This window comes from Lycorma delicatula, chromosome 1 (assembly GCF_047948215.1).
Source record: "Lycorma delicatula isolate Av1 chromosome 1, ASM4794821v1, whole genome shotgun sequence".
Lineage (NCBI taxonomy): Eukaryota > Metazoa > Arthropoda > Insecta > Hemiptera > Fulgoridae > Lycorma > Lycorma delicatula.
The window spans coordinates 175,315,185-175,341,707 of NC_134455.1; the positions used below are offsets into that span (position 1 = coordinate 175,315,185).

The 26,523-nt window shown below is 28.1% G+C and overlaps 1 protein-coding gene across 7 annotated transcripts in view; it reads left to right on the top strand.

The window, feature by feature from the left end:
• LOC142325579 (type-1 angiotensin II receptor-associated protein) overlaps window positions 1-26,523 on the top strand; it is a 100,315-nt gene that overhangs the window by 50,794 nt on the left and 22,998 nt on the right. For 6 of the 7 annotated variants that reach the window (XM_075367540.1, XM_075367495.1, XM_075367530.1 and 3 more), the window contains exons 3-6: window positions 3,068-3,102; window positions 6,093-6,204; window positions 10,319-10,391; window positions 15,409-15,552. In XM_075367540.1, coding sequence (XP_075223655.1) covers window positions 3,068-3,102; window positions 6,093-6,204; window positions 10,319-10,391; window positions 15,409-15,552 — 364 coding nt within the window. Of the gene's footprint in view, window positions 1-3,067; window positions 3,103-6,092; window positions 6,205-10,318; window positions 10,392-15,408; window positions 15,553-19,346; window positions 19,503-26,523 lie in introns of all 7 variants that reach the window. The other variant, XM_075367548.1, reaches the window with a different exon arrangement.

Sequence of the window (26,523 nt, forward strand, 5' to 3'; positions counted from 1 at the left end):
AAATTTCTCTTAATTAATAAAATTACTTTATAAACAAGTGTACATTACCTAACCACATTATTAACACTAGCAACAATACAAAAGATCACATTGAAATCAAAACAGTAACTGAGTCTTTTACAATGTTTACATTCAGGATTATGCAAACATTCATATGCATGCATGTTTACTTTTGTGTTTAAACATGAGTTTGTATATATGAGTCGTACTTTAAGTAACAGACTATCTAGAATACAAGCTATCCCATTATAGATGTATCAAAATAATTTGTATAATAGGCCTACATTATTATCTGAAAAAATACATGCTGTGAATTTTTTGGATACATTGTTCGCGGTTATAAGGATCAGTGTTTTTAGCGGTATTGATGGCTTCATTACTCGTCAACCCCTTTGAGTAAAAATAAATTTTATATGGTTTTAAAGTACATAAAAAGTAATTACTACAGTAAACATTTCAGATTTTTGAATATGTCCCACATGTGGTTTTTGGGCCCCAAAAATGAGACTTTTTCAAAATCTTACGATTTGGCGTCCATTTTTTTTAATGAAGGACACTTGATAATAGTCCATTTTTTTAAATTATAAGTACTACTAGTACCTAAGAATTAAACGGTAAAAAACAGGCCTGTTACCCTAAGCCCTTCATTATTTATTTTGGGGCCAAAATATGAAAAAATAATTTGTAAACATAACTTCAGTAAACATTACAAGGTTTGGTTATGCAACAAAATGAATTTTGAGTACACTAAGATGAAGTTCCATCTTTACTCTTTCCGAAAAGTACGTTTTGATCTCTGTACAGTGTAAAATAAGAATACTACAGCTCATAGAAAAGTGACAAAAATGGCTGTTTTTACCTGTTGACAAGTTAATAAATAGTATATTACTAAAGAAAATGTTTTTTTAAACATATAAAAAATATTTTTTGGTCACTACAAGGTGGGTACCAAATATCATCAGAATCAAAAATAGTATAGAATCAATAATAATATAATATATATATATATTAATGTAATATAATAGTATAGAATCAATAAATTTTTTTTAAATTTGTTGAATTAAAATGGAATATACCTTAATCAAGAAGTAATTTTTTGCCATACTTGGATTTTTTTTGCATTTCCTGTGTTTTATTCCACAATTAATTACCCCCACTGTGTGTGTTCCCGCGCATGAAGAAACTAATTTTTGAGAAAAATAAATATTCTTTATTCTTGAGGAAGAATAAATTTTGTTTTTATTATTTCTTTTTAATTTTTATGCCATCAAATTTTATTATTTTACATGTAAACCGTATCATAAAAATAATAAAAAATAAATTAAAAAATTACCAAGTAGATCCAAAATTTATTATAGTTGCCATCGCTGTTATAAAAAATATATGTCAACAAAACTATTTCAAATCTAACAAATATTAGACACAAAAAAATACCTTACCTAAGGGATTTCCACTATCAGCAATTATGTCAGAAAGATATTTACAGGATTTTGAGAGTAAATTAGTGCATGGCATCATTTATACACATAAAGATTTAATATGGACATGATGGTATGTTGATGGTATTGGTATTCTCATTACATCATGAGAATATGACAGATCTGGTAATAAACAATGAATACCAATAATATTAAATTGTTGTAATGAAAATATAAAATTCACATTTGAAATAGATAATAATAGAATCTTAAATTATTTATAGTCAATATTAGAGACAACCAAATTAAAACATTAATATGTAAAGAAAACTTTCATCTTATAATAAAACAATTCATAAAAATCAAATCACCCTTGGTCTCATGAAATTAACACTTAAACAAAAATGATTAATAGAGCAGTCAAGTACACTCATATTAAGAAAGAAAACTTAAGTAAATAAATAAACATCATAAAGCATACAGTGGTTGAAAATGGATATGATACTACTTTAATTAATAATATTTATAAAAACCAACTACCAAACACAATAACAACTACCTTACAAACAAAACATAATAAGACACAAAAAAGTGAAAACATGTACATCAGGTATTTTTATGCTAATAATATAATTGAAAACAGTACTAAAACTTACAATAATGAAATATTTAAACCAGCATACAAATGAATAACTAAAAGAACGTATTTAACAAATAAAAATGATTATAGATTAAACAATCTGTGTGGAATTTATAAGATTAAATACAATTATTGTGATGGTATTTATATAGGAAAAACAAATAGATCATTTTAAACTAGATTTCTTAAACATTATAGGAATTACAAAAATAATAAATTAGGTTTATCTAATCTGACAGACCATCTAATAAACATTCTATCACAAATTTAGAAATATTAGAAATTAAGATAAAAAAAAATTAAATATATTAGAAAAATTAAATGTGTATAAATACAAACAAAAATTAATAGGCAGTTTTCATTTTAGTATTACAGTAATGTAACAAATGTTACCCCATGTGCAAGATTTATTTTAGTATTTTTAAATTTTAATATTTTTTTTTAATATCCAGTTTAATTAAATAATCAATCATGAATGAGGATGCAGGATCCCGCAAAAGTACTTTCATGATAAAATTAAGGTAAGATATGTTTTATCTCAATATTCTGTGCTAGATGGTTTATATCAATAGAATTTAAAATATAATTATTGATAAATGTTCTTTTCATCCCTTATTGCTAATGTATGGGTCCACCATAACATATTTTGAAACAGTAATTATCTTTTGTTTTATTAGAGACTGTACATTTTTATGAACTTATTTTTCCTTACAGCAAATTTTTAAAATTGTCTTGCATAAGTTAAAGTATTTAATACAAGATCCTTTATGTAGTTGAAAGCCTTAAATTATGTAAAGATTGGTGTTATCTATACATATATATTAACTAAAATACATTTGTTTGAAGGCATTTTATACAGTTATTCAATTTACATAGTTATTAGTTAATGGTGATGGTGAAAGTATGGTTTCAGAAAAGGATATGTGAATATTTTGAAAAACCGTACTAAATATTTGACGTTTCATGTTATGTTTAAGTTTTATGTTATGTATTTTTTCTTTTTTTTCAGATAATATTTGCTGTTCATTTCATATTAACAACTTGGTAAGTCTTTGCAAAAAAGCTTTGTACGTATTCATAAAAAACATCCCGTAAGCATTACAGTGTTCAATAACATTTCTTGATATTTACCATTAACTTTACTATTGAACAGTACTATGATTTTACTATTTATACAGATTATCTACATACCTGTATTCGTGCATAGTAGTGTACAGATATAACGTTATATCCCTCATCATTTCCTGTGATAAGGAATATCATGTTGGAAAGGTTAACTTTACTTCATTGCCTTATTCATCCATTCCATCTTCAGTTTTTCAAGTGGTGAGAACACTCATCACTTTCAAGGAAAACATGATTTTCTTAAGAAGTTTTTATGTCATAGATGCCTAATTTTTGTCATTTGTTAGTTTGGGGCTTCACATTAACCTTCTGAAGACCAGGCAGTGATGTATTGTAAAAAAATGCCACCGACAACTTGACAGTATGTAATCAGCTGGAAATTTTATTTTGTATAATTCTGATTTTAACATAATGTATTGATTGATTAAATAATATATTTTCTGTTAGAAAAATTTTCATTTTAAATAATAAAAAAAAATTATAGTTATTTCAATGCTGTTAATAAATTTTATTTTAAACAAATGTAGACTAGCAGATCACAAATAGTCATCTTTTCTCTTGTTTATTAGTACTTAGTCACTATCAAGATACAAACAAATCTGTAGTTTTTGTTTTTTTTTTTAATCTGAATACTCATACTGTTTATAAATAAATCATTTTTCATTAGCTTTATTCAATGTTTATTAACATTATTATTAATCATTATTAACATTCGAATGACATTTTTCTCATGGTAAGTAATGTAGAATCTGATCTGAAAACATATTTTTCAGTTTTAGAGCTTAATTTCAATAATTAATTTTAAAACTGCAAAATATGTTTACTTTTGTTGATAAAAATATTTGTTTTTAATAATAAAATAACATTTTTAAAAAGTAGTTGGAAGTTTATGAAGTTTATAACTTTCTAGTGGGACTTAACATGTTAAAGATCAACAATTTAAGAATAGTTTTTATTGCTTTGTGCAAAAAATTTCATCAAGATTTAAAGCTCTGCCCTATGTGATTTTAATTATTGAAAAAAGGAAGCAATCTAGAGGAGATGAAATCTGACAGAAAATTATTTCTTCAGAGGGAATTATTTTTTCCATTATAGAATTTGAGCATTGATTTCTTTTTGTAATATTTTTATCATTGTATTATTTTGCTAAATAATCTATGCAATAATATTAAGAAAAAGAGAGATTTTGTTTGTTCAGGATAAACAAAAAGAAAAACTATTCCATCAGTCACAAATTACCCATATTTCTTGACATAAATGAGGAGGTCTTTAGGTATATTTAATACACTGAAATATAGAAATACTGGAATGGGTACTAGCGTTAGAAATCCGTGCCAACAAAGATTGGCTGATTTAGAGGTATACCTCTCTTTGTCTACAGTGCGTTCCAAAAGTTTGTGACGATCTCTCTCATCACAAATCACAAGTTATCTTTCATAATTCAAGTTATTGTAGAAAGTTTTTATAAAAACATTTATATGATACAATGATTAACTCAACATTTATTTAATATTCATAAGCATTGAAATTTTTCTATTTATTAAATAGAATTATGAGATTTTATCACTTAATATTAACTTCTCAATAAGCAACCAATAAATAGTGATTTAAGAGTAAATTTTATAAAAATTATTGACGGATATTTTTAATACGATTATTTTATAACATAAACAAACAAACAGAGTCAATGAGTAAGTGCTGTATTTACATACACATAATCATGTTGCTATGATAGTAAATGTTTCATTCACTGTAAAAATAAAAATTATTAAAATCGTGATCAATACAATTAAGTTTTAATGAATCACTTTCTGAAGGGACGGTACGTTAGGTACAATGCGCATGTGCTGCACTGTGCGACAATGACAACTGCACCTCTAAATCTATCTGTCTCACGTTCGTTTTCCACTCACTTGGACATAGGCAGTGCCCATTCCAGTATTTCTATAGTTCAGTGATTTAATGTGATAAAATATATATATATATTTTAATAGTGGAGATTTGCTGGTTGAAGCACAAACTTTAATGAATTGAATTAATGAACTTGTGGGTCTCCACTGTGTTAGCTGGGTTTGAACTGAATGATTCAAATCAATCAAATGAATAATATTTCAAAAATAATAGAATTAAATTTAACCAGTTATTAAAATAGCTACTTTGATTATAGTATACAAGGTGACATATATAATTTCTATGAAAAATTGTTTATAGAGTGAATGATTTTTGCATTAGTTATTTAATTTTATGTCAAGGCAATTTGAGATTAATTCAAAAGACTCTGTTAGAAACGGAGATGTACCAAGTTAAAATTTATTCAGGCTGGCAAAGAATTTTTTTTAATTTTGTAAAACTAAATTGCCTTAATAATGTCCCATGAAACATCATTTCTTAATAAAACTTCTGTAAAAGATGTAATTGAACGGATTTTCTAGTAAAATTGATATGTTAAATCCTACACAACTTTAAAACATGTAATCAGATTTCCATTGATGTCATTAATGTCAATTTGGAATTTATACAAGCTATTTCAAATCATAACCAAAAGAAAATATAAAAATTCACTTCTGTATATGTTTAAATATTCATTTTAGGAACACATGTCATTATATACTTGTAGGACATGAGTAAAATGCATTTCCTTGTAAGAGAATGTGAAACATATTTCATTGTAAATTTATAGTATCTCTAAAAAAAAGCTTATATGTGTATTTATTTATTTCTGTAATTTAAATGTAACAATATATAACATGTTTCTAGTAATGTTTTGCTGCTTGTGTTATTTTCATACCTGTTAAATAATAAAATTTCCCTTCAGCCATTCACATTTATGTCCAGAAAGTCACAAAATCACTTAAAAAAATTCTGTTGACATTGAAATATAAGCAGTTTTTATATGTGTATTTTTTCAGGGCTATCCAGGGTCAGTGGAGTCCAGATTCCTATCTTTTTTATAACTTTTTCTTCTTGCTTTCCCTTATGTGGGGTATGCATTTGAAAGACAGTGAAGAACCATTACAGTTTGTAAGTAACAGAATTTTACCTCTATTGTGATACTGTTTATTTTCCATTGTAAAATAATAAACATACATTTATATTGTACATACAAATATAGACATATTTTATTTATCATGATTATTGCCCACTGTTATAGAGGAATTTTTAGTGCTGTAGATCACCATGTTACTGAATGCCAGACTTTGTTGAGTTGATAATTGAAGTCTAACACCAATAGTGGACTTCTCCACCCCCTTTTTACCTCAGAACATATTTGAACATATAGGTCAACTTCTGCAGCACATTTAAATCATGATGATTAAATAAAAAATAAAAAAATAATATACCTTTCTTTTGATTTATTTATTAACATAAACAAAATGCACCATCACAGCCAAAAAATAAAGCAAAACAATGTATTATAATTTGTTCTAAAAAGGTAACAATTAAAAATCCTTAAAAATTATCTAATATTTATTTTGCTGTTTATTATAATTTACCATTTAATGAGATATTTGAGCTTAATCGTTTTAATAAAATATCTTATTTACAAGATTGAATTTTGGACAGACATAATCTTAAATTTTCTTCCAATGATTCTAGTCTTAATTGATTTTTGCTTTTAATTTTATTCATTGTCATAAAGACCACTTCACACAAATATGTTTTTGAGAATGGAAGAAGTATTTCTGTTGCGTTTTTGTAATATCTAGTAATTTACCCTTGAGATATAACCAAAATATTGTAACATATTGTAATATTTTAATTCCAATTTTTAATCATTTATTATTTCTGTTAACTCTTTCTTCTGAATAACACTTAAATTTGCTGGCACACATGCACTTATAACAAAGAGATTTCTCACCCAATTCAGAGACATTACGGTAGCATACAAATTAAACCGAACACAGGAAATGTTTTGTTTATTTCTTTGTTGTAATGTTTATTTTCTTTATTGATATGTTTTCTATTTGTTTTCATTTACATTATGTTGTTCAAACATTGATGAAAATTGTTCTGTTTAAAATCATATCACTTTTCTGCTCCAGTTTGTGTGTTTTGTTTCTAATTAAAGTTGAACTTCTTAAATTTGTATTTAATTTTAATAGTCATTATTTACATCAATTTTCTCAAAATTAAATTCTATATAAAGTTAACTAGACATTTCTGTTTGTTTATTTTTATTAATTAACAAAGTTATTTTATTCCAAACCGAAAAAAATGTATTTCCAACAGCAACGTTGTCATGTTTTACCATATTTTTCTTAAACCTAAAGTGAGTTACAGGTTTGGGACAACTTATATGCAAGTTTTTAGATCAAAAATTATAAGGAAGAACCAAATTTACCCCTCCGTTTGTACCTCAATAATTTTAGTATGGTTCAATTTCACAGCGGGAACAGAAAGCAGGGCTAAATGTTTTGTGAGCCGAAACTTGCTAACAAACAGTTTTCACCTATGTTTATATAAACTTTTTTTCTTACTTTTGTCTATAGAATCATCCCCTGAGAAATTATCATGCAATTTGGAATCACCCCTGTATTTGTGTACTACAAAATATTAGTTTGAAAAATAAAGTTGAGATGAAAAAAAGGTTTTCTCTCTAAGTATGCTAAAATTTTAAAACATACAAGATAGCTAAAATATTTAATGACAGTAGGTTACAAGAATAATAAAAATATTAGTAGTAAGTTATTTGAAAAAATATTTTGAATAAAAAAATTATTTAATAGAACTCTTGCTGCTATTAAGCTGCTCAGAAACAAAATATCATCTTTATCATTGATGGCTTACTCCTGCATTTAAATTACAGTTCCACCATAAAGTGAGTGAATTGTACTGATCCTAAAGTCAGTTTGGTACCTGGAAGAACTTTATAATCCTTACAAAGATTTTTGTAAGTGCTTTTCTTTGTAAAAATTACTTTTGTAAAGAAAATACTGATGATGAGTTAGTTTACAAAAGTTAGATTTTTTTTATAAGTGCTTGCCTTCATGTAAATGAAGGGAAGAATAATGAATATCTGATAGTAGTTCATTGTTTATTGTTGTAAACCTATATGTACAGTACACTAGTATCATGTTTGAAAGATTAATATATTTGTAAAAGATAAACATCATTTGTTTTCAAAAGTAGTTAATGTAGATTAATATTGTTTTAATAGAAAATAATTCAGGAGATCTCCTGATGATGGTTTGAAAAAACAGAATATCTTGATAAAATATATCTTTTTTGCTGCTAAGGTGGTTAAAAAATGTTTGAATTATTTTTTATTATTAAAATATATCAGCAAAAACCATGTATAAGAAATTTAATATTGTTTTCCAGAGCACTTAACCCTTAATGTTTGTAGTCCACTAAAAGCTGATTTATCTGACAAGTAACCAAACTGATTTAAATAAAGTAACATATGAGTTGGAGCCTCCATTCCCCACTATGCATATTCGATGGTCAATACCCTCTGAACCAGTCCACTTGTGTTTATATTTGAGCCATGAAGACAAAAGTCCAATTTATATTTGACTTACTGTCAGACATTGAAAAAATGAATAAATCAATCGTATGGATGTGGGTCGCCAGAAGGTTATGAATAACAAGGCATCAAAGCCATTCGACGACAACAGCCCTTTTCAGGGCTACCATAAGGTTATTAATTACAACGAGCTGTCGAAGCCAATCGACAACAAAAACAGCTCTTTTCAGGGCTGCCATAAGGTTTTTAAGTGCCACATGCCATCAAAGCCATTCGGCAACAATATATATATATTATATATATATATATATATAATAAAACTATAGTTCAAACTGAAGGTTTAGCAGTTGACTTTACCACTTGATACTTACAGATTAAAGTTGTAAAAGCCAATAATTTCACTTTTTTTAAATGTGAATTTTTGTTGATTCATTTAGCATACCTATTTTTTAAATCACTCCAACAGATTGAAATCAAAAACATTGACCAATAAAAGCACATTGAAAAAATAGACAAGTGTATTGCGTGCTCTCCAATATAATAAAAAAATGCTTTTCATTCTTAATAAAGATGTAAACCTCTTCTTAAAATAAATGAAATTTCAAAGTATTGTAAATTTGATTACAATTATTTGTACACATTTTTATTTTTACTTCCTTGAATGAAGTAAAGGAAGTATTGTGATCACGAAAAATTTTGGTTTCCAGATTTTAACGGATATATCCATTTTGACTAGTTTTGGATGTCTGTACAAATTTATGTATCGCACATAACTCAAAAATGATTAGCCGTAGGTTGTTGAAATTTTGGATTTAGGACTGTTGTAACATCTAGTTGTGTACCTCCCCTATTGATTCCAATCAACTGGACCAAAAGTGTCCAAAAAAGCTCAAAATCTAAAAAATTTAGATTTGGGACTTTTTCTTAACTGCAGTAATAAGTTCTCATTTAGAGCTTTTCAACAATATGTCATAAGTTGTATTTATTTTCATTGGTTCCAGAATTATAGCCAAATAAAATTTTAATTAATGAAATATTTTGATCATAGAGGAAGGCACATCGATTTGAATCAGACTTCATCTCCCTTTTTTTTTTTAATTTAAATATATTGATTTATTAATAATTATTAACCTCTCATTGTAACAACATTTTATTATGAATAATAATTCAATAACAAAAAAATAAAATAATAAAAAAAACAGAAGTTTTTAATGAAATAGAATGTTATGTACTTTTCATTTAAAAAAAAAATGTGTAAATGCAATTTAATAGATGGACAAGGAAGTCATATGCTGTCCGCATCAAAGTTTTTAATATATTTGCTTTATTTTTAGATTCATTCTTAGTTGTTTTAAAAGCAAGGCATTTTAGCCAGTAAATAATGCAAATATAAATTCTAGCATACTAAATGAAGGTATTGGCACTAAAATATTTTATATATAGACAACAAAAATTTGAGGTTTTCATTTTAAAATGAAATTTTTATTTCATTTATAAAAGACCACATATTCTAGATAAAACAGTTTAAAACTAGCATCTCCTTTAGAGACATTATAATGTGGTACTTTCATGTAACTTGTGACAGGAAAATCAAAGGATATTTTAGATATTACCTGATTAAAAATTGTTTTCTGGTAAATAAATTAAAAATTTATTTTTTTATTTCAGGCAATTTCCATAAATGGGATTTCAATCTTGTTGGATTTATTTACCCTGTTAATATTTTATCCATCCCCATTTGGTAAGCAATTGTTTAAAATCATTTTTGTTTATATTTATGTTTTCTCATTTATTATATTTAAATTAAATGTTAATGATAATAGTATTAAACGTGTGAAAATGTAATGATGATAATAATAATAAATTGTCTTTGCTGAACATAATAAAAGAAAAATTAAAATTCAGAATAAAACTCATACCAAAAATGCTCATGGTACACTTTCCATCAACAGATTTTCTTTATTGCAAAAATCATGTATTATACAAGAGTGAACAAGAATGATACAACTAGTAAAGTGGACAATATGATTTTATTGTTTCAACATTATTATGGTGTTATTTTTTCATATTTCTGTATTGAATCTTATTGGTTAATTGAAATAATTATTATGGTAATACATACAAAATTAAAATCATGTGTATGAGGGTGAATAAAATTTAAATGGTAACTTTGCTATTCTATGCAGCAAACAGGTGGTCCGAGTTGGATGGCAAAGTTAATGTTCAGTGTGTTAGAGAGGGAGAACCAGCTTGGCTAGCTCCTCCACTCTGTTCTGTCATCAGTACAGCCATGAGTGAGCAAGAGGTTCCGTTATCTGTTGCACAATGTATAATCATAAAGTTTTTAATTAATGAAGGCATTAAACCTGCAGAAATTTTAACTCGTTTAAAGGCACAGATTGGGGACACTACATTGTTCCAGAACGAAGTGTGTACATGGGCCAGACAATTTAAGGGCAGGTAAGAAAGTGTAGAAAACGAAAGTCATGATCAATGCTCAAGGTCAAGCCTCTCAACTGACAAAATCTGTGTCGTTCAAGAGCTTATCGAAGGTGATCGCTGGTTCACTGTTGAAGAAATCTTATCAGAAGTGGATATCAGCTATGGGAGTGCTCAATCCATTATCACTAATCATCTTGGCTTTAGAAAAATTAGTGCTCAATAGGTTCTGAGGTTGTTGACTGAAAATCACAAACAGGTCAAGTTGGAGATCTGTGAGAGACATCTGAATCAATTTCGGCATGAAATGGACAATTTTTTAAGCATATCGTCATATGTGATGAGACATGGATCCATCACTACACTCCAAAGTTAAAAATGGCGAGTAAGGAATGCCGAAGGATGAATGAGGGCTGCCCAGTGAAGGCCAAAACCCATTTTGTCAGCCAAAAAGGTTCTTGCAGCAGTTTTTGACTCAGTTTTACTCATTGATTTTCTCCACAATCAAAGAACGGTGAATGCGGCTTACTATTCCCAGCTGCTACAGTCAACAAAAGAAAGGGTATGCACATCAAAAATGTCATCCTTCTCCACAATTATGCCAGACTGCACACGGTGATTTTGACAAGGGCTAAATTGGAAAAATTGCACTGGGAAACCCTCGACTACCCTCCCTACAGTCCAGATGTGTTCCCCTGTGACTATTTTTTGTTCATGCCCTTGAAAGAATCGCTTAGAGGGGAACAATTCAAAAACAATGGAAGATCTCAAGAAGTGTATGGGCAATTGGTGACAACTCATTATCAAACTTTTTATGAACAAAGAAATTCAAGCTTGTAAATCATTGGTAAAAGTGTGTAGTTCATGCAGGAGACTATTTAGAGAAATGATGAAGGTATGAATTGTATATATTTTTAATCAATAAATTTATAAAAAAAAGATAACCATTTATGTTTGATTCACCCTTATATTTTCATACAAATATATAAAAATAGAAAAAAGTAAAACTCAAAATGATGATATTAGCCAATAAATGATTGTAGAATCAAAAATATGAAATTTTATTCAAAAATAAAATAAATTAAAAAATTGTGAAGTATTTAATTAATGATTTGCAGTGACTTCTTATTAAAACACAAATCTTCTTTAATATGTTTACTCTTACCTAAACATTTCTCTATGACGTTAATAAAAAGTAAAACAACTTAGCAATTAGTAATTAAATTCTTTATATCATTTACATTTATATTTCTAAGCATATTTCCAAAGCTGACTCACCTCCATTGAATTCCCAATATTTAAACAAACTAAAATATTAAAAAAATATTCTTTATTTCAGATACCTCTGAAATAATATAAACTAAGACATGAATAAAGGAAAACATATCTTCAATCCAACATTTTGTTACACAAAAAATACTTTTTTTTTAATTTCTCTTCAGTTATATTTGTTCAGTGTCTTCATTTCTGCTTTTGTTTTGAAAATCAGCATAATGTAAGAAATATTGCAATTTGTGTGTATCAAGTTGTTACTTTTTATTTATTAAATACGTTTGATAATTAATCTCAAAGATTAAATTTAAATCTCTTCAGTCGATTTAAAGTATTAATTATGTAATCCTTTGTTCATAATCAATCCTCTATAGATATTACCTTCACAACAAGATTATTCCATTCTTCATACCAGAAAATCTTTTTATTTAATATTTCTTTTGAAAATGCATTTCTGAAGGTAGCAAGTAACTTCTCCAAATATAATATATTTAAGTTCAACTTCAGGAACACAAAATATATTGAATAAATATTAAATGCTATATAATTTGTATTTTAATTTTAATACAAATTTATTTTTAAACCTTTCAGTTTACATAAAGTTTGTCTGATGAGAGAAATTGGGTGTTAGTACATTTTGTAAAGATAAGGTAGAAAATGTAGAAGAAGAATGGGAGAATGTTAAAAAGGAAATTCTTAAATCAGCAGAAGCAAACTTAGGCGGAATAAAGAGAACTGGTAGAAAACCTTGGGTTTCAGACGATATATTGCAGCTGATGGATGATTGTAGAAAATATAAGAATGCTAGTGATGAAGAAAGTAAAAGGAACTATCGGCAATTAAGAAATGCTATAAACAGGAAGTGCAAACTGGCGAAAGAAGAGTGGATTAAAGAAAAGTGTTCAGAAGTGGAAAGAGAAATGAACATTGGTAAAATAGACGGAGCATACAGGAAAGTTAAGGAAAATTTTGGGGTACATAAATTAAAATCTAATAATGTGTTAAACAAAGATGGTACACCAATATATAATACGAAAGGTAAAGTCGATAGATGGGTGGAATATATTGAAGAGTTATACAGAGGAAATGAATTAGAAAATGGTGTTATAGAGGAAGAAGAGGAAGTTGAGGAGGATGAAATGGGAGAAACAATACTGAGATCTGAATTTAAGAGAGCATTAAAAGATTTAAATGGCAGAAAGGCTCCTGGAATAGACGGAATACCTGTAGAATTACTGCGCAGTGCAGGTGAGGAAGCGATTGATAGATTATACAAACTGGTGTGTAATATTTATGAAAATGGGGAATTTCCATCAGTCTTCAAAAAAAGTGTTATAGTTATGATACCAAAGAAAGCAGGGGCAGATAAATGTGAAGAATACAGAACAATTAGTTTAACTAGTCATGCATCAAAAATCTTAACTAGAATTTTATACAGAAGAATTGAGAGGAGAGTGGAAGAAGTGTTAGGAGAAGACCAATTTGGTTTCAGGAAAAGTATAGGGACAAGGGAAGCAATTTTAGGCCTCAGATTAATAGTAGAAGGAAGATTAAAGAAAAACAAACCCACATACTTGGCGTTTATAGACCTAGAAAAGGCTTTCAATAACTTAGACTGGAATAAAATGTTCAGCATTTTAAAAAAATTAGGGTTCAAATACAGAGATAGAAGAACAATTGCTAACATGTACAGGAACCAAACAGCAACAATAACAATTGAAGAACATAAGAAAGAAGCCCGAATAAGAAAGGGAGTCCGACAAGGATGTTCCCTATCGCCGTTACTTTTTAATCTTTACATGGAACTAGCAGTTAATGATGTTAAAGAACAATTTAGATTCGGAGTAACAGTACAAGGTGAAAAGATAAAGATGCTACGATTTGCTGATGATATAGTAATTCTAGCCGAGAGTAAAAAGGATTTAGAAGAAACAATGAACGGCATAGATGAAGTCCTACGCAAAAACTATCGCATGAAAATAAATAAGAACAAAACAAAAGTAATGAAATGTAGTAGAAATAACAAAGATGGACCACTGAATGTGAAAATAGGAGGAGAAAAAATTATGGAGGTAGAAGAATTTTGTTATTTGGGAAGTAAAATTACTAAAGATGGACGAAGCAGGAGCGATATAAAATGCCGAATAGCACAAGCTAAACGAGCCTTCAGTAAGAAATATAATTTGTTTACATCAAAAATGAATTTAAATGTCAGGAAAAGATTTTTGAAAGTGTATGTTTGGAGTGTCGCTTTATATGGAAGTGAAACTTGGACAATCGGAGTATCTGAGAAGAAAAGATTAGAAGCTTTTGAAATGTGGTGCTATAGGAGAATGTTAAAAATCAGATGGGTGGATAAAGTGACAAATGAAGAGGTATTGCGGCAAATAGATGAAGAAAGTAGCATTTGGAAAAATATAGTTAAAAGAAGAGACAGACTTATAGGCCACATACTAAGGCATCCTGGAATAGTCGCTTTAATATTGGAAGGACAGGTAGAAGGGAAAAATTGTGTAGGCAGGCCACGTTTGGAGTATGTAAAACAAATTGTGGGGGATGTAGGATGTAGAGGGTATACTGAAATGAAACGACTAGCACTAGATAGGGAATCTTGGAGAGCTGCATCAAACCAGTCAAATGACTGAAGACAAAAAAAAAAAAAACATTTTGTAAAAAATAACATTTCCAAATTAAAAAAGTACTATTGTTTTTTATTTCTAAATTTGTATTAGTAAGTTTGATTTTTCATTATTTGATGTAGGAAAACGTCAAAAAATAATTTTTTTGATTATTAAAAAATTTAAGATACATCTATTTGAATAACGAGCTTCCACTTTATTTCAGTGTGTAACGTCACTTTTAAAATATTTGTTATAATACATGTATTTAATCCTTCTTTTGATTTACTTGATGAGTAAGTGTTTCATTTTGCCTGTATGCAAATAACCTAAAATTTATCAAATCTTTTTATAATTGGGTATATACATTCAAGCATAGAGTTTTGTGTTTTATAAAATATTTATGGGCTTTATTTTTTTTAATTTCAGGATATAGTGACCGATTCAGTGTTTTAATGACAATATTAAATTTAATATTTCGACCCATATCAATTTTATTGTTAGGTAAGATATGTGCAACTAGAATGGGGCTCAGTGATGGAGGATTTCCAGCTAGAATTGGTGAAATATTTGGTAAGTTAAACATTTAGTCAAGATCTGATTTATGATTTATACATCATTTGAAATTAGTTGTAGCAAATTAGACCTAACTTCATATGCACAATGTTTGAATTTTTTTTTAACTATTGGTGGTTGTCAAGTCGTTTTTTTGTGTCTCTTTCCTTAATGAACATTCTCCATTTTGTTATGTGTAGTTAAAGTTATCCTGCAGAAAGTAAATTGTGTTTTTTGCATGAAAAACCTTTTATGAATACTATTTTTATGGGTTTAATTTTTCTCTTCATAATTAACCTTTTTATCATAAATTATTTCCAGGTTGTTATCTTACATTTCTTTGGATTCACTTTCCTTCTGTTTCAATTTGTTTAATTTCTTTATGTATTTCTTGATTAATTTATATTTTCACTGGCGTTTCTATTATTAAATAATAAAAAAAGCTCAATCATCAATTAAACCAAAAAATAGGTATTTGCTTAGTTAAAGGAAGTATTTTAGTTCCTCAATAAAAAAGTTACAACTGTAGAATTAGATACATAGAAAATCATTTACTCATCACCGATTTACACAATCTGTCCAATAGAAAAGGTGACTGTCCAAAATAAAATACAAGACGTGATTTAATTTTCATTTTTTTTATTCAAAATAGACTTCTTGTGAGTCAATACAACACTGGAAACGATTATAAAATTGTTCGAAGCACTTCTGATATTCATTTGTAGGGATTGCCTTCAAAACCACGGTTGAAGCCTTCTGGATATCTGAAATTGTGTCAAAACTCCATCACCAGTCTTAGTTTTGAGAATAGTCCGAAGTCACATGGAGCCAAATCAGGTGAATATGAGAAATGATCAAGCACCACAATTCTTTTTTAGCCAAAAAATCGTGTACAATCTTGCACTTGTGCACTGGTGCATTGTCGTGCAACAAAGACCATGTCCTTGTTCCTGGTATTCAGCTTGAACTCGAAGAATCCTGGCACACAAACAGTTCAAACGCTAAACTAATAGTTGCCATTCACCGTTTGACCTTCTGTTACAAATTCTTGGTGGATAATTCCTTTAGAATCAAAGAAAAAGGTGAGCAAAGTCTTGATTGCTCTTTTGAATTCACACTTTCTTCGGTTTGGGTAATTCTGGACTTCTCCATAACGAGCTCTGATACTTTGTGAATGGCTCATATTGAAAGCACCATGTTTCATCGCCAGTTACAATTCTTGACATGAAGTCTGGATCCATACAGGCCGTTCTTTTCATATCATTACAGTATTCCACTCTAATCTTTTTGATTAGCAGTCAGTGTGTGCGGTACAAAGCAAGCACAGACCTTTTCTTTTTCTAAATCTTCTTTTAGAATAAGATGTAAGTGGATTTTAGAGTACCAGTGAGCTCTTCAGCGAGTCTCACAGACACATAATGATCATTTCAAGAATTTCAGCCACTTTTTGAATGTTTTCTTCAGTTAGAACTATTATTGATGAACCTGGTCATGGATCATCAGTGTTCCTGCCATTACAAAATCTTGCAAACCACTAGAAAATTTTCTTTTGGCTGATTGCCTGACTACCAAAAACAGTCTGAATCATTTCAAAAGTTTCTGTAGCATTTTTACCTAACTTATTACAAATTTTAATGTTAGCATGTTGTTCCCATTGTTGTTTTTTGAACTGACAGTCGAAATGTAACGTCACAATTATGTCAATACAGTTAAACAAAAGATGCTAGCGCCTTGACATTTTTTTGTGATAAAATGCTCAAATATATCATATAATGACCGTATTCATTCAGAAATGGTGCTGCTAGTTCCACAAAGACTAAGTCATTCACCTATTCCACTGGATAGACTGTATATGTATCTGTTGATATGTAGATTCTTTTATCATAATATTTTTGTTTTTTTAATGTAGAAAATGAATGTCCATTTTCACTACATGAAGTTAGATTTGATTATCTAAATTAAATTTCCATACTTTATTCTAAAATAGTGTGTGCAACTTTTGTTTTTCATTATCAACTTTATAAATATCCTGTTTTATTCTTTTGTAACGTTAAGAAGTCATACTTAGAAAAAAATAGATCTTCCATACTTTTTAAGATTTTTGCAATTGGAAAATATGTACTGAAGATTATTTTTTGTTGGCTTTAAAATTTATATACTATAGTTGTAATTTGGTTAATTGTTATATCCACATTTTTTTAATTGAAGTACAACATATTTATAAATAATTTTCAAAAGCATATTTAATTCAAGTTCAAAATGAACTTGTTGGATTTTTGTATAATTACCTGCTTGTTGAACTTGACTATTTTTTATCTGGGATTTTATTTTTATTTCCCAAACAATGGGGGAGTTGAGCTTTATTGTTAACAAATTCTCATGTATGACCTCTTTCATTCCCATCATTAGAGTACAGTTTTTATTTTTGGTTGCTGTGGTTTGAATATCATGATTGGTCAGGGTAGATTGGCAGTTATAAAGGCTTTCCATCTGTACATATTAGATTTAAATCTCCCTTGTGCTTAAAATTCTCACAGTAGTGTAGCATTCTTGAATGCATCATACACATGCATACATTTATAATAACCTAGTGAAAAGTATAATGTTTAGACTTGAAATCAGATGTAATCTCCGATAAGTAGTATAAATAAAAGTTTTTTCAGCCATTTTGTAAATCTTTCCTGTAAATTTTATTGTCAAAGTCAACTCTTGTCAACTTATAAAAACTGCAGTAATTCTTAGCAATTAACCAAAAATGAAAATGACAGTTTATTTTCACTGTAATAGTAGAATCTTTATTCAGTCTTTTATTTATTATAGTTTTGTGTAGGTTTATGAGTATATTATACACAGCATAAATTTTTTCGTGCACAGGAATATTATAATTGCCTCGTTGAAAATGTATTTATTGATTCTGTGATTAAAATCCTTTTCTTTTTTTAAATAAATAAAAAAATAAGCTTACACATTTGGTATTTGATTAAGATTTCTAACATTTAGTTCTCTTAATTGGCAGAATTATTAATTACTATAGAGGAAAGCGTACATTTGTTTAAGAAAACATTTTGAGTTTATATTTTTTATTGCATTACTGACATGAGTATAGAGGTATAAGTGTGGTTTATAAAAAAAAAGAAGCTGCCTATTTATGTTAAATTAAAAATAACATAATTCTTTTGGGAAAAGTTTTTTTTTGTTTTCAGGGAAAATCAACAGTATTTTTGTAGTACTTGCTATAGTAGTAGTAGTGCTACTACTACTGTAGTTGAATTAGTAGTACTTACATATATTTTACTATAGTAGTAGTAGTAATAGTAGTACTACTACTACATCAGGAAGTCATCAAGTTTGTAATTTTTTTAAAAGTTTATATTTTTTTATAACCTCTATCTAGATTAGCTTATAATAAAGTTGTGAAATTTTATCTAGCAGATATTTCTTAAATCAATATCATTCATTCTTCTTGTTGTAAAATATTTTGTGTGAATGTAATTAAATATTTTTATCTTCAAGAATATAAATAGATGAGAGATAATGAGATTATTGCAAGTATGCCAAAATTTATTACTGTTAATAGGAAAAAATTGTTGGACTTACCAGTGTTTGGATGCTTGTTATGTAAGAGATAACTTTTGTGCATAATTTGTAATTTAATGAGCTTTTGAAATTTTTTTATTGTTTTTAGGCGTTAAGAAGTAAAATCTTCTGTATTATAGAAGAATAATTCTTTTTAAATTACACTTTGATAAATAACATAATTTATTGTATCAATAATCTATTTTTATTTTAAGCTGATAATTTGCACTTGTTAGGTATCAATTGTAACACAAACGCTACAGATGACCGTCGTGACAGTAACAATAGAATGACTGCGGCTGGTGGAGGTGCAGTTGAACCATTCCCTCGTGCTTAATTACTTCAACCACCAACCACCACTGCAACACCATCTCATATAACAACTCACCGCGGTACTTTTTTACGTAATTAATGATCACTTCATCACTGCTAGTCACCAGCATCTTCGTCATCATTATGTCAACATGCACATTCAGTTACTGGTTATCTAAATCATTAGTTTATAAAAAGTTTTTAAATATGTAAGTTGGTCTGTTTTTTTATAATATTGATGGTTATGGCACTAACCTGCTTAAAAGTATCAGCACTGATACACAACATTCTTACACATGCACATGTGTATATTGTACATACACATAAATCCTTGATTTGCATCCTACTACTCAATTCTGAAGATATTTACATTAATTTAAAATATTACTTTAATTGTTATTTCTTTATCTAAATGTTTTCAGAAAGTATTTTCCTCATTCAGGGATAATATTTTCCTTTATTCCATGTTACAAATAATTACCATAAGTGAGATATTTTCTAATAATTTGATGAACATCCCTTATATCTTTAAATGAATTGATTTCTTAATAATGTGTAATATTTAATAGCAACACATTCTTCAATAATTCATCACCCTCAGTGTGCTAAAAAAATTAATAATCTTCAATCTTCCATTCTAAATAAAATTACTTTACTTTTAACAAAAAAATATGTCAACAGAAGGAACGGCTCACAGAATTAACATGAAGATTATTAATAATATCACTTTAGAACTTGAGCTCTAAAAATGGCTTTCCAGCCATTTTGCTGTTATAAAATTATTTACATTATCTGATTATTTAATTCTGCTTGGTCTTGAGACTCTCAGTTCAGCACAATTATTTTCTTTTACATTAATCATACCAATATACCTTTTGTTTTAAACTTGTTGTTAACTAAATTTACTGACAATGAAAACATGGACTTTGTTCTATGAATGTGCGACAGTCATAATTTAATTAATCTCATTTGTGAAATAACTAATGTCTTTATTTAACAACAGAATGTAAAAATAAAAGTATCTGAGTAGTTCTTAATTTTTTTTCTAATTCTTTCATGTCATAGATTTTTTTTTAAATTACACTTTTTATAAGGAATGTTTTAAGGGGCGATTCTATACATATAATGTTTAAATTCTCTTAATAAATTATTTATGATGTGCTCTAAAATAAATTATCTATCCAGCTGTAGAATTCACCATAGGAATTAGTGCTACACTTTTCCCATGTTGAGAGCAAAGTAATTGTTGCTAACATTATGCACACATTGTAGTAAACTGTTTTCTGTTACCAAAGATTAACTCATTATGCACTGCTGCCAATTTAATGTGGAAAATAGCTAGTTATAAACCTGCATTCATAGTCATGCATGGGTAAACAGAAGGCACAATCTTTTTAACCCATGTTTTTCTATCTCACTAATTAACTGGAGTATTAAAATTAGAATGGTATTGACATTTTGACTTATGAGTAACATAATTGCAGTGCTTTAAAACAAACCTTAAATATTGAAAACAATGTTAATTTCATACTAATGGATGGTGTTGCCAAGATTATTATATACTATGAAAAAGTAAATGTGTTGTCAGTAAATTGTCCAGATAACATGTAATGTGTTAATATGTTGTGATTTCAGTTTCATTTAGAAATTATCCTTGGGATTATTTTTGTTAGTTCTATCATGCAAGTAACCTTCCATTTGATTTAATTAAACATTTATTTGTTTTTTGTTTTCTCTCAAAACTAGTATTGATGTATTGATGAGGTATATTTTTATCTCAATAACAAAATAACAATTACTTACACAGATTCTTGAAAATAATTAAGTTATTGATATTATGCAGTTAATTAGCATAATTATTTTTGTTTTAAAATCCATTCCAGAATTGCTTGAATTTTACATTGTTGCTTATAGCATCTTACATCTTGCGGAATGTGCGTAAAAAATATATTCATCTTTTATTATAATTAAATACCAGTTTATTTCTAATAATAAACTACTTCAATTTTTCATCACTATAACCTTTCCATGTAGGAGGTTGACATTTCAGTGCCCAAGAATATCTAGTGATATTTTCATATTAATAGCTCCTCAATCCTGTCCCTGACCATCATTTTGTTGATGTTTTCTAATTAACACATTTGACCCTGACCTGACAGTCTATGGATGAAATCAAGCTACCAATATATGCATTACGCAAACAACATAAAGTCAGTTATTAGAGGTAATGATTAAAGAAAGCTGCTTTATACATTTGGAAACTTCTAAAATATAATTCAGATTTATTGTATCAATAAAATTCCGACACTATTGATAAAATGTGAGCAAAATAAAAAAAAATTAAGTTCAGTTATAATTAAAACCCCATTTTCATAAGCATTGAATAATAAAAGAAAACTTTCATAGAAATTAAAAAATCCTTTTCAGCACGCCAGAAGGCAGAGGTAATATCACCAATGCTAAGTAGGGGGTAAAAATGATTTCCACCTTAAAATTAAGAAAAACTCCAAATTTACTCTATACGACAGTGGTTTCATGTGAAAAAAATTTTACTTGTTTAGCATATGGCAAACCCACATCTTACATTCCAGCAAACGTTTGGTCATCCCTTGCCATAAGGGTTAGTCATATCAATACTTATTTCAGACAAAAGTTTTAGGTAATGTTTAGAGGACTAATGACCACTTTAAACCGATTTGATACTGTGCCTATTAAGGTAGGTATGATTTTTTTGTCTTCAAAACCCCATTTTCTCGACCCCCTGGGCCAATGGTTGGTGATATCAAAAAACTTTACTTATATTAGGCCCTTATCTAAAAAAACAGTAGGAACTTTAAACGAATTTGATATTTTACTTAATTAGAAAGTTATAGCAATATTTTGTTTTTTCGAAAAAGCCCCTTATTTCCATTCCCATGGTCTGATTTTGGCCGTAATGAACTTGGACAAGTTATTTTTGAGGAACAATTTGAAAGCGATCGGTGCAAAATTACGGCAGTTATTGTGTCCACAAGAAAGTGATATATACATATGTGTGTAAATGTATGTATAAACTTTTTAGCCGACAGTGGTTTTGGGGTCTGAGGAATATGAAATGCAAAGATATGTCGAAATTGTCCAGAAGTCAAATCATGGTACCCATTACAATAGGTAGCTTTCGTATGAAATCTACCTAAAATGAATGACTAAATATTAAGTACCATGTACCATAAAAATATGTCAATTTCTGTAATAAATAACAAATTATCCTCAGGATCAAAATACTCAAAATTAAAATAGCCTTACTAAAGTATTACAAGAATATTTGCATTATAGTGTATAACCACACTGTAACATGGATATCTCCCAAAAAAAAAAAAAAAAAACAGTTAGGGTGTTGAAAAAAAAATTTCTACTTTTTAATAGGTATATAGAAACACATTTAAACTACATAAACTATTTAGTAATAAACTGAACCGAATAAATAACTATGCTAATACATTTAGCTCTATGAAATTACTTGTAGCAGTATTGTACAAACAAAAAAAAACCTAAATTAATGATATCAAAGATTTTTGATGACTAATCTTTTTCCTTATCTGCACTTCCTGTTGTAAATTACATTACCACAGGCCAGACAGCATTCAATACAATACATATTTTATAATTTGGTTTTTTTCTATTATAAACTTTTCATACTGATTCAAATCCAATAAAAGTGCAGACTGATGCACCCATGTAATTAGGTATACATGAAGGAAGTATTCATGCCTGGATAAATTAGGAAGATAAACTTCATTCTTTTATTAATACTGTGGATGAAGGAGAAGGACTTAGGAAAAAAGTTTGTCTGTGAAATTAACACAGACAAATTGTGAATGTTTGCACCTTTGGTTTTTACAAAAGCATAGTAAAGGCCTAACTTTATCAAGTCTAGTTATTCAAGCTCAAACCCCAAAATTTCATTCTCACATCAACAGCAGTGATTACTTTAATACAGCTAATGAGTGGTCACATGATAGAAAATCTGTCTCTGCATAGGCCAGATAAGCATTAAAGGAGAATCTCGTTCAGCAGTTGCTCCAGTAGCCATTGAATTTTTTGAGATTTTGCAAAAGGTTATAGCTGAAAATTGACAAGCATTGCAGTTGCGATGAAACTGCTTGTTATTATAATTTCTACCTTCCTACAAAAACATGGGATATAAAATATCCATATTGTACAAACATTGATATAAGCAAATCTGGAAGCCATAAATTAAAACCATTGTGCATTGGCAAATGTGGAAGTCCTCAGTGTTTCAAACTTGTAAACATGAGATCATTGCCATTGATTTATAATAACAGCAAAAATGACATCAAATATTTTTTTTAACATTGTTTAACAAGGTATTTATACCATTTGTTAAGAATTATCTGTGTCTTAGGAAGCTGGAAAAAAAAGCTTTACTTCTCCCGTTCACCTTCAGACTTGTTAAAATCAAAAAATAGTAAAATACAACTTCATTAATCCAGCTAATGGATCAAGGAATTATTCGAACCTTTAAAGTGTGTTATCAATGAGAGTTAATAACAACTATTGTAAACTCAGAATTGCAGATTCCAGATTTGTTGAAAATACAGTAAAAACTTATGTGCATTGGTGGAATTGTGAGGCATAATCTAAGCAGGATGACCATAGCAAATTGCTGGTCAAAATTGACAAAGAATAATGGCTATGAAATAAACAGTATTCATATTTTTTCTCAAAAATATTCTGCATGTGTTGGTATGTTGGCCAAAAATTATTGGTTACTGATCTAGAAGAATGGATTCATGAAGTTTATGACTGATGATGAAATTGTATAATCTGATGCTTAGGATTGATTTGCCAGACAAAGAATGCATCAGAGGTCATTACAGTTTAAGTTCTGAGCAATGTAAATCACGTTATGATGGGGATAAAATAACATAGCGATTATGATCCTCTTTATTTGTTATACATTGGAGAGTATTAAATCATATATATATAATATGATTATACAAATCGATTATATTATACAATTATGTATATTTATTGTGTATTATATAATATGATTTTATGAATAAAACAGATATAAATATAATCACACATTAGGTTTCAAGTTGTATATTTTATATTATATAAAAGAAAAAATATGACTTCATATAAACAAAAATATCTTCTTCTTTTTCAAATAACTGTCTTAAAACTAGGTGTTAAGTTGCATACATTCAAATGTGTTCTAATAAACCCACCATGTTGGTTTAGTGGTGAAAACACATCTTCGCAAATCAGCTGATTTCAAGGTCGTGAGTTCCAACATTCAAGTCCTTGTAAAGGCAGTTACTTTTATACGGTTTTGAATACTTGATTTCTTTCGGATACCGGTGTTCTTTGGTGGTTGGGTTTCAATTAACCACACATCTCAGAAATGGTCGACCTGAGACTGTACAAGACTACACTTCACTTACACTCATACATATCATCCTCTGAAGTAATACCTGACAGTGATTCCTGGAGGCTAAACAGGAAAAAAAGCGTTCTAATAAAGTAATACTGTACGTTACTTTATAATATATTGAATTCATATCAAACTATTGTACTGAATTTTCAATAAGGCTATAAGGGAAAGTGCTTAAAATGTTGTACAATTACCGTAGTTTACCGTTCTGAAAAGTCAATATAAAAATGAGATCCAGCTACAGAAATTTAGTATTGTACAATACATACTCACTACTGTATTTCTATATTTTATTTTATTCTACTATATTCTCATTTTTAATGTAACATTCAGTAATATTTTAATTGTGTTAGAATTTTAATTCAGTAGGCATTGGTTTTTTGTATTTTGTTTTTTTTTCTTCTTCACTATCTTCAAATAACACTGTTAGCCTATGATATGGATACTGCAGTTGTGTTTGGTTGGTCATATTATAGCGGGGTCATACTGTGTTACTATATATAAATACATATTATGAAATTAATAAATTATAAGTAAAGATAAATACAAAAAATGATCAGAAACCCAAACATTACTCCTATACTAAATTACTGCAGAAATACTTTGACATACAAAATAAAGAAAAAATGTACAATTTGTTTGTAGTGGATTGTAAATATTTTAAATTAATAATTATGAAAATTATTGTGTAGTTTCGTATATAATTAATAATAAAAATAAATAACAATTACAACAGTTAGTGCATCAGATAAATTTATTACCATATGTTAACTAAAATAAATGGTTCAAAAGGATGTAATAAATGGTAGCATGACTGTAATTTTAATATCCGAGCTGTACAGTAAAATAATAAAATTAGAACTTATATTAGATTCATTTTTAATATTGTAGTAATCTAGAGCCAAATATTAAAAACATAAAAATTAGAGAAATAGAAGATAATATAAAATATTGGAAATAAGGAACAATAAAAATTTATATTATATAAATAACAGAAAAATTCAGTACTCATTTTTTTTATACATTTTATAATAATAAAAATCATCATGAGTAAGAAATTGAATCTAGCCTCTGTTGTTACAGAACTCAACTCCTTGTTACAGTCACCTGAAGTAAATTATGGAAATTTACAGGTGTATGGACAGATGAAATCTAAATTTAATAATAAACTAGTTCCATTAGATTACCATAGTTAAATAACATTTTATTACAGTTTTTCTCTGCATGCTGCTGGAATTGTAAAATATATTTATGTAACCATATTTAATAATTGAAATAGCTAGGCGGCTAATGACTAGTAGTAGATGACACTTAAAATTAAAAAAAAATTCATCTGCTAATTGAACAAATCTTTAAATAGTGATTGGTTATGGAAGACTGCTGCTGCCTTCTACTGTAAATTTTATTCATTATTACATTAAATAAAAGTGAAATTTATTCATATAAAGGATTAGAAGTTCAAAATATTATATTTAAAACATTATAAAACAAAATTTATATTTTAAAGTATGTTTATAACTGGAGTTTCTCCTGGAAAGTTCTTTTCTGAAAACATTCAGGTAAACAAAAATTAACTCCACTTAACTAAATAACTAGCACATACTTCTGTTGTCATCTACTTTCTATATTCAGCACATATTTTCCTTGAAATTTTAAATCCA